Raw genomic sequence first — 13,404 nt, forward strand, 5'->3', positions numbered from 1 at the left:
TCATCTCAGCGAACATGCATCTTAGTTACATAAATGTTAATAAGATTAAAAAAGAGAAACAGATGAGAGAGAAAGGGAAAAAAAATCTATGAGGACTTGAGATAGGGATTTTATTGAAAACCCTTGTTGGTTAATATCTTTTTGAAGAAGGGGCACTAAATATTCTTTGTAAATACTTTATTGATAAAGTATTTCAGAAAGACGTATCCCACTTGATAATTCAAGACGATTTTACGTTAACATTTATATTTGCCCTGAACAAGGAATCTATCTCGGCTGTCAACATACACTCTTTATTATTATTATTCATCAGTGCTTGTGAATAATTTTAGTGATGTTTTTAATTTAATAAATTTTTACTCAATGCTCAAGCTGCCATTACAAAATATCCATCTTCTTAACTATAAAATAAAGGTATGACCATCATTACCAAAAAAAAAAAAAAAAAAAAAAAAACTATATTGATAAAACAATCCATTTTTTTATTTTTTATTTTTCAATGCAGTACACATTACTTTATTTAATCTTTGTAACTTTGAATTAGCTTAAATAAAATGAAACAATTTTCTGAGCTCTTAATGATGCCATCGGCATTTTTCTGATAAAACCAAATTAAAAAAAAAAACACCAATCAACATAATGTAAGTCTATTCTACTTTTTTTTTTGATATTTGTGCAAGTGTACTACTATTAGTTAGAAAGGAGACTCCTCAGTAAAATATAAAGAAGGCAACTGCTCCTGAAAGATATCTTTGGTTGTTTTTGGTAATAGCTACATAGTATCATTATTGAAAAGTAAAGATTAGATTGCAATAATAATAAAAAAAATTCCTCGGTATAATGTTTTAGACAACAGCTATAAACGCTAAAAGAAACTTGGAGAAATCTATAATTCTAGATATGAATGATTTCAAAATATTTTAAGGTGCTTTAAGGATAAATTTAAGTTAAATTTTGTGATCTAGATATGTTGACATCCATCTTAACTAAAATCTTCAATGTTTTAAAACAACTTATAGCGTCTTTGTTTATCAAATACTAATCTTTAACATTATCGGGAATAGGAGTATTGTAGAGGCACATGTATAAATACACACATGTGTATATACTATATTTTACATTATCAACAGATCAATACATCTATCCTTTGTCTTATTAAAACAAAAGACTGCTTTAAAGGCGATCACCTATGGCATACAATCTTTACATAGTTAGTAAATATACAACTATAATCTTTTTGTGTTATAGTTTAATTCAAAATCAATTTTCTGTTTTAGCAAGCGCTATAAATTCATATTAAAATAAAGAAAAGAAAAGGATATATTGTCATGTTATTTATAGTTCCCAGACAGTAGTACAAAAGCCACAATGGTTCTATTTAAAAATAAAAAATACTTGTATGTTAAAAAGAGCTTCATTCTATAAAATGACAAGTAACTCTTATAATTATATACAATCGACTCTTTTCTATTTTCTAAGGCTTTATGGGTTCCTTCATTAAACATTTTTTTTTTAGATAAAAAAAAATTCCTAGCGAAACATAATGGCTACGGATGATGAAGCCAGTCACTTATACCAATATAAAGCCAATATTCTCGTTTTTTTTTTTTTTTTTTTTTTCTTGTTCCTTTTTCTTTCTTTCTTTTTTCTTTTCTATTAATTTTATTAATATTTGTAAAAAAAAAAAAAAAAAAAAAAAAAATAAAATAAAAATAAAATAAAATAAAATAAAAATGGCACGATATGTTACAGATGATAATAGTAGTGTTGAATTTGTGATAGCTGCTCCAACTTATGCTAAAACAAAAAAGCAAAAGAGATTATGGAAAATTATTGGTGGTATCGTAGCAGCCATTGTTGTTATAGTTATCGTAATTGTGATAGCTGTGGTAGTGACAGATACTAAAAAACAGAGTTCCAAGAATAATAATAATAGAGGAATAAAGGAATATCCTATTTCACCTTATTCCCACATGACTGATTTAGTAACGAGTAACCAATCATCTTTCTCACAAAAGCAAAGATTTTTCGTTATTGGGGATGTTCACGGCTGTGTAAATGAATTAAATACGTTGGTTGCTAAACTCAATTATAATCCAACAACAGATCAATTAATTCTTGCAGGCGATTTAACATCAAAAGGACCTGATAGTATAGGTGTCATTCGACGAGCAAAAGAATTAGGAGCACTTTGTGTTCGTGGTAATCATGATGATATAGTGATACGATTTAAGACATACGAAATGGAAAAGGGAAGAAATGCTATGTACCCACTTGATGCTACTATGCCTGAAGGTAATGTTCCCGATCCATTAAAGTTTAAAAATTATCACACAGCTATTGCACTGTAAAGTATTATCGATTTTTTTTTTTATAATTCTATGTGTGATTGATTATAACAGTTAATTTATTTATATATACATGTAGGAATATGACTGATGATGACTATAATTACTTGTCAAGTTGCCCTGTAATGCTTCACTTACCATTTTTAAATAATTCTGTTGTTGTTCATGCTGGCTTAGACCCACGTATATCAGGTTTAGAAAATCAAGTTCCTTATTTAGTTATGACGATGCGTGATATTGCTAGTGATGATATTCCAACTTCTAATAGTCGAGTTGGAACTCAATGGGCAATTGAATATAATGAATTTGAAAAGAATAGAACAATAGATAGTTTACAAGTCTTTTATGGCCATGATGCTGGTCGAGGATTAAACATTAAAGATATGACTTTTGGTGTTGATACTGGTTGTGTTTATGGAGGCAGATTAACAGCTATTAATATTCAAACTAAAGAATTAGTTGATGTTGTATGTCCAACTTATGTAAATAGAGGTGACAAATATGATGATTAGTCTATTTAATAAACCAAAGTAAGCAGTATACAAATAAACACACACACAAATATATTTATATAAATATGTATAAACAAACAAAAAAAAAAAGAGATTATATAAGCTTTAATATAAACTTTTTATAAGCAGTATGCTACGTATGTTTTAATGCATATCAATAATGTGCATGTAGCACAACTGGACACTACTTAGTTTTATAAATTATAGTTAATTAAAAAGCAGTAAGATTAGCTTATGAGTATTTGATCTTTTATTATATACAACTATGCAGTTTTTTTTTATTATTATCAAGTTAAATTTCTTTGAAGATAGTTTAATTCTTCCTGTCAATACTTTCATTATTCCTTTTGCCTAGGATAGTGAATTTACCTATTTCTTTCCAATTTCATTTTTTTTTTTTTCCCTTAACGATAGCTCTCACATATTCATTAGACCTTGTTTCAGATAGTCTTAACCTCCTGAATTTGCTAGTCACTACATATATCAATTAGTTACTAGTTACTATAACTTTCTATTTATAGAAGTTAGTAACAAATTGTTTAGGATCTTTTTTGTATACAATATTCCATAGTTGAGCTTTTTAAGGGTGATCATGAAGCTACTTTACTATTGCTGTTGTATTAACAACAGAAAAAAATATCGAACTAGGTAATTAACCTTAGTCCCCATCACCCACCTTTTTTTTTAAAATAGAATACTAAAAATCTTACCAAGAAGGCTATCAAGCAAATTGATAACAGAGTTTATTGTTATCATTATTTATAAGTTCTTATTTGCACTATTTTACATGTTAAATCTTCTTATTATTATTTTTTTTCCTTCTTAGAGCAAAAATAATGATATGTGTTATAAAGAGATCACTTGAACAAATATTTCTTTTAATAACAGCAAAATATTGGATAAAATAAAGTTTTCTTTTTTTTTTTTTATTCTTCATCATCAACTCTAGGATCAGGGTATTTCTTTAGGACTTGTTCCATTTCATTTGGATATTTTAATCCGAGTTGATTTTTTATTTTCCTTAGCTTAATAAATACACTATTTAAATCTTCTTTTATTTCTTTAAGCAACTTTGTATGTGCTTCAAAATGCTTATGGATGTTCTGATAACGGGCTTGACTAAATTTATTAAATGCTTCTAATTTCTGTTCAATTTCTTTGTAATTCGCTAAGCTAATTTATATTCTTTATTTGTCAGTTTTTGAACAACTAATGAACGAGGTAATAAAATTACCATTCATCTTGATCTTTAGTTATAGTCTTAATTTCATCTTCACTTTTCAGTTGTAATAATTGATTTGCAAAATGACTAGGCAATGTCATGATTATAGATCAGAAGAAGAAGAAAAAAAAAAAAGAAAAAAAAAAAAGATACATGTCGGTATATAATCTGCATACAGTTAAATAAATAAATAAACTGGCCAATGGACGCGTAGTTTATTTAATTGATTGCTTTTCTTTAACTGGGACAAAAGGCAAAGATATAAGATCAGCCTATAAAAAGAAGGGAAGAAAATGTTAAAAAGAAAATTTGGGTTGGGTAATCAGTCTATCAGGATTAGGAGGAGAAATGGAGCTGTAAGCTAAATAATTCATCTCACGTAATATAGAATTATATGAGCCATGAAGAAGAGCTTATCACTATAAATCTTTTCTTTTTTTTTTTTTTCAGGAATTATTTACACATTGATCATATATAATTAGGCATAAATATGAAAAATGGTCTAATATGACCCAAATTTTAGTATTTGTCTAGTTAACATACCTGCATATTAATATGTAAAAATGATTGATAATTCATGTTATACTAAATGCCCTACAAATAAGGGTTAAAATAAAATAGTATTATCAGCATACAAAATAAATAATGCTTATTTATGTATCGAGCTGTCAGTAAATTGATATTAAAATCTTTTGTTAAAATACTCTCGGGTAACAATATTAGGAAGCTTATTAAGTAATAGAACTGAGCTGTTTATTTGAAGTTTTGGTTATTCTGTCTACTAGAAAATACGCAAATCTAATTTCAGTGTACTATTCAAACTAATGTTATAATCATTAAATATATATACTGCTTGAACAAAGTGCATATGAAAGTTAGGATAGAAAGTCAAGAAAAGATATAAGAAGATACAAGGTCACTATATAATTATTAGCTCTGGAAGGAAGAATCTGCTGTATAGTATTCACAAAAACTCTGCAGTTGAATCCCTTCATCTATTCCGATATAAAAGTTACGTCAGGAGAAAAAAAAAACAAGAAACCATTGGTATATTTAGCAATGTATAAAGCCTGTTACTGTTACTTTTGCTAAGCAGCACCATTTTTTAAATGCAAATTCTTTATCTTTGGAAAATTTGGAAGAATATTTTCCGCGTAGGTTATCAGTTACTAGCTTTCTAAGTTCACAATATATTGAATTTACTACTATACATTCTTCTTGCAATTCAATATAATTATTTTTTTTTATTTAGCCTATATTCAGAAATAGTTTGTTCATCAAGATATATCAAGGATATGAAGAAAACAATATGAAAAAAAAGACAATAGCTCTAAAGAAAATAAAATAATAATGAAACAATAGAATAGCTGTATTACAATCAAACATATTGTATCATGTAACCTATTCGATCATCTCTATTATGTGTAGTCATCAAAATAAATGCTTTTTTTGGGGGGAAGGTAAAACAATCAAACTGTGAAACGTTTACATTTAAGAATACAAAAATAAGACAAATGATTGCTAATCTAGAGATTTTTTAGAATAAAACTAGTCTATTGTATTTCACAACATAGTTATTCATTCTATGCCCAGTCTTAATAATAGTCGTTGTTAGAGTATTTGAGTAATTGTAATAATAATAACAATTGTATACATTGTATTATGTAATAATAAGGACTAAATATTATATTCAATTGCACACATATACATAATATGTATATATATATTTATATGTTCACGTCAATAACGATGAATATTATTATTATGTAATACTATTTTATATGTTGACATTAATAGCAGCACGTAAGTAACTAGTATTGTTACTATAGCTAGAATGTTTACAATGAGGAATCAATGTTAACGCGTTACTGCTTTACTCCTGAAACAATAGTTTACGATTAAATGATAAATTTATTAAAGAAAAAAAAAAAAAAAAAAAAAAAAAAAAGAGTGGTCATAATGAGCACAATAGTTTAAATAACTGCATTGCCCGAACCAGTTCGCAAAGTTAAGAGTTAAAAAAAAATCCTCCCGAGTCAAGAGAGAAAATGAAAAAAGTATTGAAGAATAAAGAAAAAAAAATCATAAACAAGACAGAAACACTAGCACTTTTATCATTGCAACCATTTCACCACACTAGTATCGATATCAGCTGGAGGGGGAGAAAGATCTTTACCATGGAAAATATGATACAATTCATGTAGGATCAGACAAATTTCAGGCCAACGTACAGACCAGGAAGAGATAGACGGAACATTTTTTAATAAGAAAGAAAGAGGGTCTTTGATGGATCTAAGCATTCGTAGACAACGGCGTATGTGCAGACATTCAGTAGTATGGACACAAGAAAGATGAACTGCAGGATGGAAAGGACAGGACAGGGACGAGGTTTTCCACCAGGGAGCCAACCAAGACACCAGCAGAGTACCTGACTACGCTCCATACGTGTCATTGAGAGCCATAAAATAGGATCAATTACCAAGGTTAGACGACAAGTAGAGATCGTTTGGGCATTTGGACCATTACAGAGAGTGTCATGACTTTCTTGTAAAAATCGTTGTTTCAGCGATTTAAAAACACGATGATCCAATGTATCCAGCACAGGTTCACATTTTTTTGCCAAAGAAGGTTGCAGACTAATTTATACCATTGTGAACGGCTTGCAGATATTTGGTTCATTCCGTTATAGAACAAGCTCTGGATATAAGAATAAGTAATATTATAAAAGGTGAATTACATAATACAGGACAAACTATAAGCATGAACACATAATAAAATATTTCATATATCTTCCTGTATATAGTATCTTATAAATAATATGAAACTTATTGACATCCAATTGTCTAGACATCATATCACTTCTACATATTTATTTTTATAACCTTGATAAAGGATTCAAGTCGTCTTTAATCCAATAAAATAAAGAAAAAATATCAGGAACATACAATCAGATCATTATAGCACCCAATAGATAATCCATAGAAATCAGTCTCTTGAATCAACACAATGTATATTTGAATACTGGCACTATTTCATGACTCATGTTCTTTGACAGCTATTTTTATTTCTTACATTCAGGACTCATTAGTATAAATACAAGCAGTTGTGTAGACACAAAATAATCTCGAATCTTTAATTCTTTTATTTTATTTTATTTTATTTTATTTTATTTTATTTTATTTTATTTTATTTTATTTTATTTTATTTTATTTTATTTTATTTTATTTTATTTTATTTTATTTTATTTTTATTTTTATTTTTTTTCTTTTCTTTTTCTTTTCATTGAATAAAAACAGTCTCAAACTATACTTCTTTTGTTTTATTTTTCTTCATTTTATTACATACCATCACACTTATTTGGAAAGCTGACTTTTTTTTACAGTGCATTTTCCAATGCATTTTCCAGTCAGTACTTTTTTCCAGTGTTTTTTTTTCTAGTCACTTTTTTAAACTAAATTGAGCATCGATTCCATCATGACTTCAATTGCAGCTTCTGATGATAAAATGCATTGTAGTTTTGAAAATTGCACAAGCTTTGGAGTGATTATCAAAGATGTCCCAAGGGTAACCATAGAAGGAAATAAATCAGATGATGACAGTATATTTGAGGATGACGATACTCTTCAAGTTGCTCTTGATATCATGACAACCATCTCATTCATTCAAGAAAAAGAAGAAGAGAACAAAACAAGGCATGATTACAAAACTGCCGTACTATCAGCATTCAACGCATTAAATCGAACTGACAAGGATAGAGAAAAAACAAAAAAAAAAACTCTGATAGCACAGTTAGGGGAATTAGAGCCACTGGCATATATTGATCATAAAGGGGAGGAACACAATTTACTAACTGCATCAGAAGTCATTCGGAATGTGGTAGTGTCACAAAAGAAGGATCTATCGCCATCATTTCTTATTGTGTCCAAAAAAAGAAAGGTATTCATGGGAGATGGTCCACCCGAAGTTTTCTTACTTTTCATCCATAACATCATTCTGGATAGTCACTATAGAAATCAACTTTCCAAGTCAAATTATGTGGAACTTGATCGCGAGATTGCACTGTAGTTGAACTACAGCTGGACACTGAACCCTGGAATGGTCGAAGTATGTGCTAGATTGCTGTAAGAGATGATATTCACAGAGAAAAACAAAGCATTACTTATCCTTGGTGGCAAAATTTATTCAAGACTACCGTCCCTCGATGCTCAGTACGAGAAAACATCATCAATAAAGAATGGAAACATTCCACAATCCTCTCTACCTCACGTTCACTCAAGATACGAAAACATTAAGGTAGTTTTAATGGACTATGACAATACAAAAAAAAAAAAAAAAAAAAAAAAAAAAAAAAAACTAGTTTTGGGAACCAAAACTATGAATCTTTTACTTACTTCATCAATTCGCCCTGACAATAATGAACATCCAATCATTAGTGCATCTAGCTCTAATGGATTTATTCCCAGCAGAGACACACGAATTTTTGTGGACAGGCACAAGCTTCAAGATATAAAAACTTTGATACAAAGAACAGCTCCACTTAACGAAATTAAATTACAGTAGTTACGGAAACTGATGCATAAAAATCAAAATTGGATTTTTTTTTTCTTCTAATGATGATAGAAAGATTTTACAAAATGTATTCATTGTGTGAAACATTGCATCATACAGTGACTCACAAAACCGGCCCAAGTTTTTGCATTTTTCCTTTTGATGATGTATTACTCATTATTGGAACAAGTTACATACACAATTCTTATATCATTATAATTGCTGAAAAGTTCTCTACAGTCGTTCCAACGCTAAAGGGCGGTTTGATTTTTCCCAAAAGGCTGTTTTATTTTTTTTTTAAAAAAAATCAATATTTGAAAGTACATTACAATTAAAGAATTATTTTATTTATAATAAAAATTTAAAAAACCCATGTGAGCACGTAATACTGGCGTATTGAATTGCCCGAGTCAGCTCGAGAAAGGATAAAAGTGTACTAAAAAACCTTTTGATAGGCAAAAGAGTAAAAAAAAAAGAAAAAAAAAGAAAAAGAAGGGAAGAGGAAAAGTAAGATATATCAACAAATACTAGATTCCGAGTTACGTAACTAGGTTACAAGTTTTATACCAAGGGGGGGAGTTTCTGGAGGAAGTTTACCATGATGTAGGTAATCAAGTTCAAAAAATAGAAGGCACATAGTAGGCCAACGAATCGTCCAGGCAGAAAAGACATATGTGTTGAGAGCTGTTGAGATTGGCAACCTTCGCTTTTGTTTATTTGGCAGCTTATTCAAGAGGAAGGACAAAGGGTCGGGTTCGGTTAAAGGCATTTATTATCGTCGATGCATATGTAGGCACCATATAGCATGAGATCTTGTGAACAGGGAATTAGAGTGATAGATGCATGGTTTAGGGACACCACTAAGTAACCAGCCTAGACGCCAGCGGACTATTCGGCTGCGTTCTGCATTTGATATAGGTAACCAGAGGATAGGATCGATACTCAGGTTAAGGCGGCAGGCAGACAAGAGAACAGCATTGTTACTGTTTTGTCGATCACCAAGATTATCTTTCAGGTATGCTTTACAGATACCAGCAAAAATACGAGTATCATAAGTATCATCGTCAAATGAAGCAGTATACCGTTGCCAGATAAGTGTTTTTCGAAAGTTTATACCAGTGAGAGTGGCTTGAAGAAGGGCGTATATGTGGTAAAAACTTGGAAACGAGAGTATCGTCCGGAGAGTAGATAAACCGAAGTAGGAATTTTACTTGTAGGAGGTGAACACGTTCCTTCACTGTGGATAGATTGACCAAATGCAACATAACTTTAGTTGAGGACCTGAAATTATATTATAGTGATTTGCATTTAAAAATTAACTTTTCTAAAATAGAAATCAAAATTTTTATTTGACTAATCAAGAATTTCTTGGAGCGTTTAGGTGTTTTGACGACCAATCAAACTATTTTTAACTCAATTAAAGCTTCACAGTATTATTCCAATTTTTTAGTAATCAATCAAAATGAAATGCTTCAAATACTATATAGTAGATTGAAAGATAGGAAGTAATCAATTTATTATCATAATATTATAATATTTATATATGTATTGTGCTATATAGGTTTTAATAATAAAGGGCTTATAAAAAAATATGACAAAGAATACTTTTTTGCTAAGAAACGTTATTTTGTAGAAAAATATTCCAAAAGTTCACAAAAGAAATAACATGTCTACTTTTATATAAAATGGGGTTTGTTTTATGTAATAATGTTTTTCGTGAAATTTGTCATCATTAATAGCTGAGTGCTACAACAATGGTGAATAAGTGTAAAGAGAATTTTTCATGTAAATGCTATTGCCCATAGCAAGTGTCCAAGTTCATGTTCTTAATTCTCCATTCAAGAAGTGTGTATAATATTACTAAAGTTCACGCAGACTCAAATGGGGAATTAAAAGTATCTAATTCTTGCATGGGGTAATTGTTTATTATTTGTTTGATTTATTTATGATTTGAGTATTTATCTATCTCTTCTATAACATGTATTCTCCATATTTATACACTTTGCGAACTGTTGTTCTGATTAGAGTATGAATGAGCGTGAGTCCCGGTTTTTTTTTTTTTTTTTTTTTTTTTTTTTTTTTTTTCTTTAATAAATTTATCATTTAATCGTAAACTATTGTTTCAGGAGTAAAGCAGTAACGCGTTAACATTGATTCTTCATTGTAAACATTCTAGCTATGGCAACAATACTAGTTATTTATGTACTGCTATTAATGTCAGCATATAAAATAGTATTACATAATAATAATATTCATCGTTATTGACGTGAACATATAAATATATATATACATATTATGTATATGTGTGCAATTGAATATAATATTTAGTCCTTATTATTACATAATACAATGTATACAATTGTTATTATTATTACAATTACTCAAATACTCTAACAACGACTATTATTAAGACTGGGCATAGAATGAATAGTTATGTTGTGAAATACAATAGACTAGTTTTATTCTAATAACCTCTTTATTATATATAATAAAACGATGGTTTATTCCTATTATCTTTAGTAATAGAGACAACTGCAATCATAAAAAATCCTTTACATCAAGATTCTCCTTTAAGAGTACGTATAATTCAATATTGGCTACGACATTAGCTTTTGTTTTTATCTACTACAGAACAATGGGTTTTAATTAAGCCTATTACTTCATTTTTATTAGTTCTTCAAGCAGGTGTCCCTAAGGAAGATTTCATTACTATGAATAATTAAATATCTTTGTCAACTTCTAAAAACTTTCATAGACATGGGCATCTATCAATGTTGACCTGAAGGACGACCGAGATAGTTATATATATATATATAATGCTTTGGATAGTCCATGTTGGCCAATGACATATTTTTTATGGATATTTATACATAGCCAAAAAAAATCTCTAGATTAGCAATCATTTGTTTTATTTTTGTATTCTTATGTTTAAATAATCAACTGTGCAACACTGGTTTTTTTTTTAAAAAAAAAAAGAAAGTACGACATCATTTTGACAAAAAGTGTATAAATATTCGGAAAGAATCATTTTTTATTCCTTCTCTCTTTTTTTTTTATTAGTTATATTTTTACTCAATGAAATTTATTATTAATATAACATCTATTTGGTTCAAGTCAATCCTCTATTTTTGTTTTTATATAAAGACAATCATTATTGGATTAACTTCATTTAAGAAAAAGCAACATAATCAAGAACATAGTAAATTAATACCTTTACGCAAAAAGGCTGATTGTTATCTTGGATATAAACCATTACCGGCTACAGTGTATCATAGACCTTCACCTATAAAGCAGCTCCCTAATGAAATCTTACTTAACATATTTTGTCGAATGAACGTAAATGATTTGTATCATTGTTCAACTGTTTGTATGCGCTGGTTTGAATTGGCTTCATTCAGCTTGTGGAGATCGCCTGTACCTAAATCACCTATATTTGAATGTTTACCTGTCTTACTTGATATAGATAAAAAATATAATGTCCAGCACACGCATCATCATCATCATCCTTCGCCATCATCATCTCGTATTTCTGCTAGTTTCCCTCTTCATTTAGATCGTGTTGGCCATCTAGTTCGGTCACTCGATTTATCACATATTGCTTCATACATCACTGACTGTACCATTCAACATATCGCTGATTACTGCCCTTATTTAGTTGACCTGAATTTATCCAATTGTTGTTTCATTACAAATAATAGTCTTTATCATATCAGTCAATCACCTATAGCAGGTCATCTTAAAAGACTTATTTTAGAAGGATGTCAACAAATCAATGATATAGGTTTAGATCATCTTCAAAGAAACTGTCACAAGATCGAGACACTTTCCATAGGTCGTTGCTCGGGCATCACAAATAAGGGCCTTGTTAGCCTTGTGATGGCATCCGAATCTACAATTCGTAGATTATATCTAAATGAGTGTCCCCATGTGACCGTGGCAGGACTTCATCCAATTATTCGTATTTGTGGGTCTAGATTGGAATTATTAGATATTACAAAAATGAAGCATATTCAATATGAACATATTACTGATCTCGTGGAGCACTGCCCCAATATTAGGAGCTTAACCATCTCATTAAAGAAGCCAGCATGCATACAAGAGTTACGTAAACAAGTGAACGAAACGAGACAAACACTATTTGACTCACCTCATCAACTGGTGATTATTGAAGAGGAGAAACAACAAGAAACCAACTATGCTGATAATGCTTTAGCTGAATTACTTGGCATGTTAAATCAATTTAATTTACAACTTAGTCTTAGTGAAAGTTCAACTCATCATAGTCAAATGTTATTAGAAAGACAAAGAAGACGTGATGTAGCTTCAACAAAGGCAATACAGATCATAGCATTCAATTTAAAAAAATTAGAATATTTAAATATTTCTTATTGTTAGACATTTTCCCCCCACCCATACATTTGCTTTGTACATAATTTTAAAATAACACATAAATATACATAAATGAATATTTATATATCTTTCATTATAATCATATGCTGATAAAGTGTTCCGAGTGTGTAACAACAGAGAATAAGATTCTTATGATACTGTTAATTTTAACCCCACAATTTTATGTGCTTTTTAAAAGTGTGGCTTTGTTGAAATGCTATTTATAACATGCAAATCTATTACATATAGAATTTATTGTTTCCTGCAATCAATATATACTAGTATAGACTTTTTATTTTATTTTTTTCCCTTTAATATCGCATGTATGCATTTCACCATTATGTTATATTAAAAAGTTATTCTTTTTTAATAAATCATTACATAT

General features: G+C 29.4%; 5 protein-coding genes across 5 annotated transcripts; 4 read left to right on the forward strand and 1 right to left on the reverse strand.

Annotated features, from left to right (window-relative positions):
• Positions 1–1,676: 1,676 nt before the first annotated feature.
• Positions 1,677–3,043, forward strand: BX663DRAFT_517984 (Metallo-dependent phosphatase-like protein). The gene is made up of 2 exons (XM_051528799.1): positions 1,677–2,347; positions 2,428–3,043. The coding sequence occupies exons 1-2, from the start codon at positions 1,734–1,736 to the stop codon at positions 2,858–2,860; spliced, it is 1,047 nt and encodes a 348-aa protein (XP_051380216.1). The 5' UTR covers positions 1,677–1,733; the 3' UTR covers positions 2,861–3,043.
• Positions 3,044–3,759: 716 nt separating this feature from the next.
• On the reverse strand, positions 3,760–4,215 carry BX663DRAFT_517986 (uncharacterized protein). The gene is made up of 2 exons (XM_051528800.1): positions 4,095–4,215; positions 3,760–4,033 (listed from the first exon to the last, which is right to left on the reverse strand). The coding sequence occupies exons 1-2, from the start codon at positions 4,181–4,183 to the stop codon at positions 3,787–3,789; spliced, it is 336 nt and encodes a 111-aa protein (XP_051380217.1). The 5' UTR covers positions 4,184–4,215; the 3' UTR covers positions 3,760–3,786.
• A 3,124-nt stretch (positions 4,216–7,339) lies between these two features.
• BX663DRAFT_517987 (uncharacterized protein) lies at positions 7,340–8,435 on the forward strand. Its single transcript, XM_051528801.1, has one exon. It carries the CDS (start codon positions 7,557–7,559, stop codon positions 8,145–8,147), a length of 591 nt encoding a protein of 196 aa, XP_051380218.1. The 5' UTR covers positions 7,340–7,556; the 3' UTR covers positions 8,148–8,435.
• On the forward strand, positions 8,211–8,642 carry BX663DRAFT_439782 (uncharacterized protein; the record flags this gene model as incomplete). Its single annotated transcript, XM_051523350.1, has 1 exon — positions 8,211–8,642. One exon carries the CDS (start codon positions 8,211–8,213, stop codon positions 8,640–8,642), a length of 432 nt encoding a protein of 143 aa, XP_051380219.1.
• A 3,033-nt stretch (positions 8,643–11,675) lies between these two features.
• BX663DRAFT_517994 (uncharacterized protein) lies at positions 11,676–13,119 on the forward strand. Its single transcript, XM_051528802.1, has one exon. It carries the CDS (start codon positions 11,706–11,708, stop codon positions 13,023–13,025), a length of 1,320 nt encoding a protein of 439 aa, XP_051380220.1. The 5' UTR covers positions 11,676–11,705; the 3' UTR covers positions 13,026–13,119.
• The last annotated feature ends 285 nt before the right edge of the window (positions 13,120–13,404 follow it).

Source organism: Cokeromyces recurvatus (genome assembly GCF_025118155.1).
Source record: "Cokeromyces recurvatus strain NRRL 2243 chromosome Unknown BX663scaffold_24, whole genome shotgun sequence".
Taxonomy (NCBI): domain Eukaryota; kingdom Fungi; phylum Mucoromycota; class Mucoromycetes; order Mucorales; family Mucoraceae; genus Cokeromyces; species Cokeromyces recurvatus.

Bases quoted from the DNA above. Each gene is read 5' to 3' on its own strand.
- BX663DRAFT_517984 (XM_051528799.1), top strand. From the start codon at position 1,734: ATGGCACGATATGTTACAGATGATAATAGTAGTGTTGAATTTGTGATA. The intron at 2,348-2,427 runs GTAAAGTATTAT...ATATACATGTAG, and splicing joins TATCACACAGCTATTGCACT to GAATATGACTGATGATGACT.
- BX663DRAFT_517986 (XM_051528800.1), bottom strand. From the start codon at position 4,183: ATGACATTGCCTAGTCATTTTGCAAATCAATTATTACAACTGAAAAGT. The intron at 4,034-4,094 runs GTAATTTTATTA...AATATAAATTAG, and splicing joins ACTAAAGATCAAGATGAATG to CTTAGCGAATTACAAAGAAA.
- BX663DRAFT_517987 (XM_051528801.1), top strand. From the start codon at position 7,557: ATGACTTCAATTGCAGCTTCTGATGATAAAATGCATTGTAGTTTTGAA.
- BX663DRAFT_517994 (XM_051528802.1), top strand. From the start codon at position 11,706: ATGAAATTTATTATTAATATAACATCTATTTGGTTCAAGTCAATCCTC.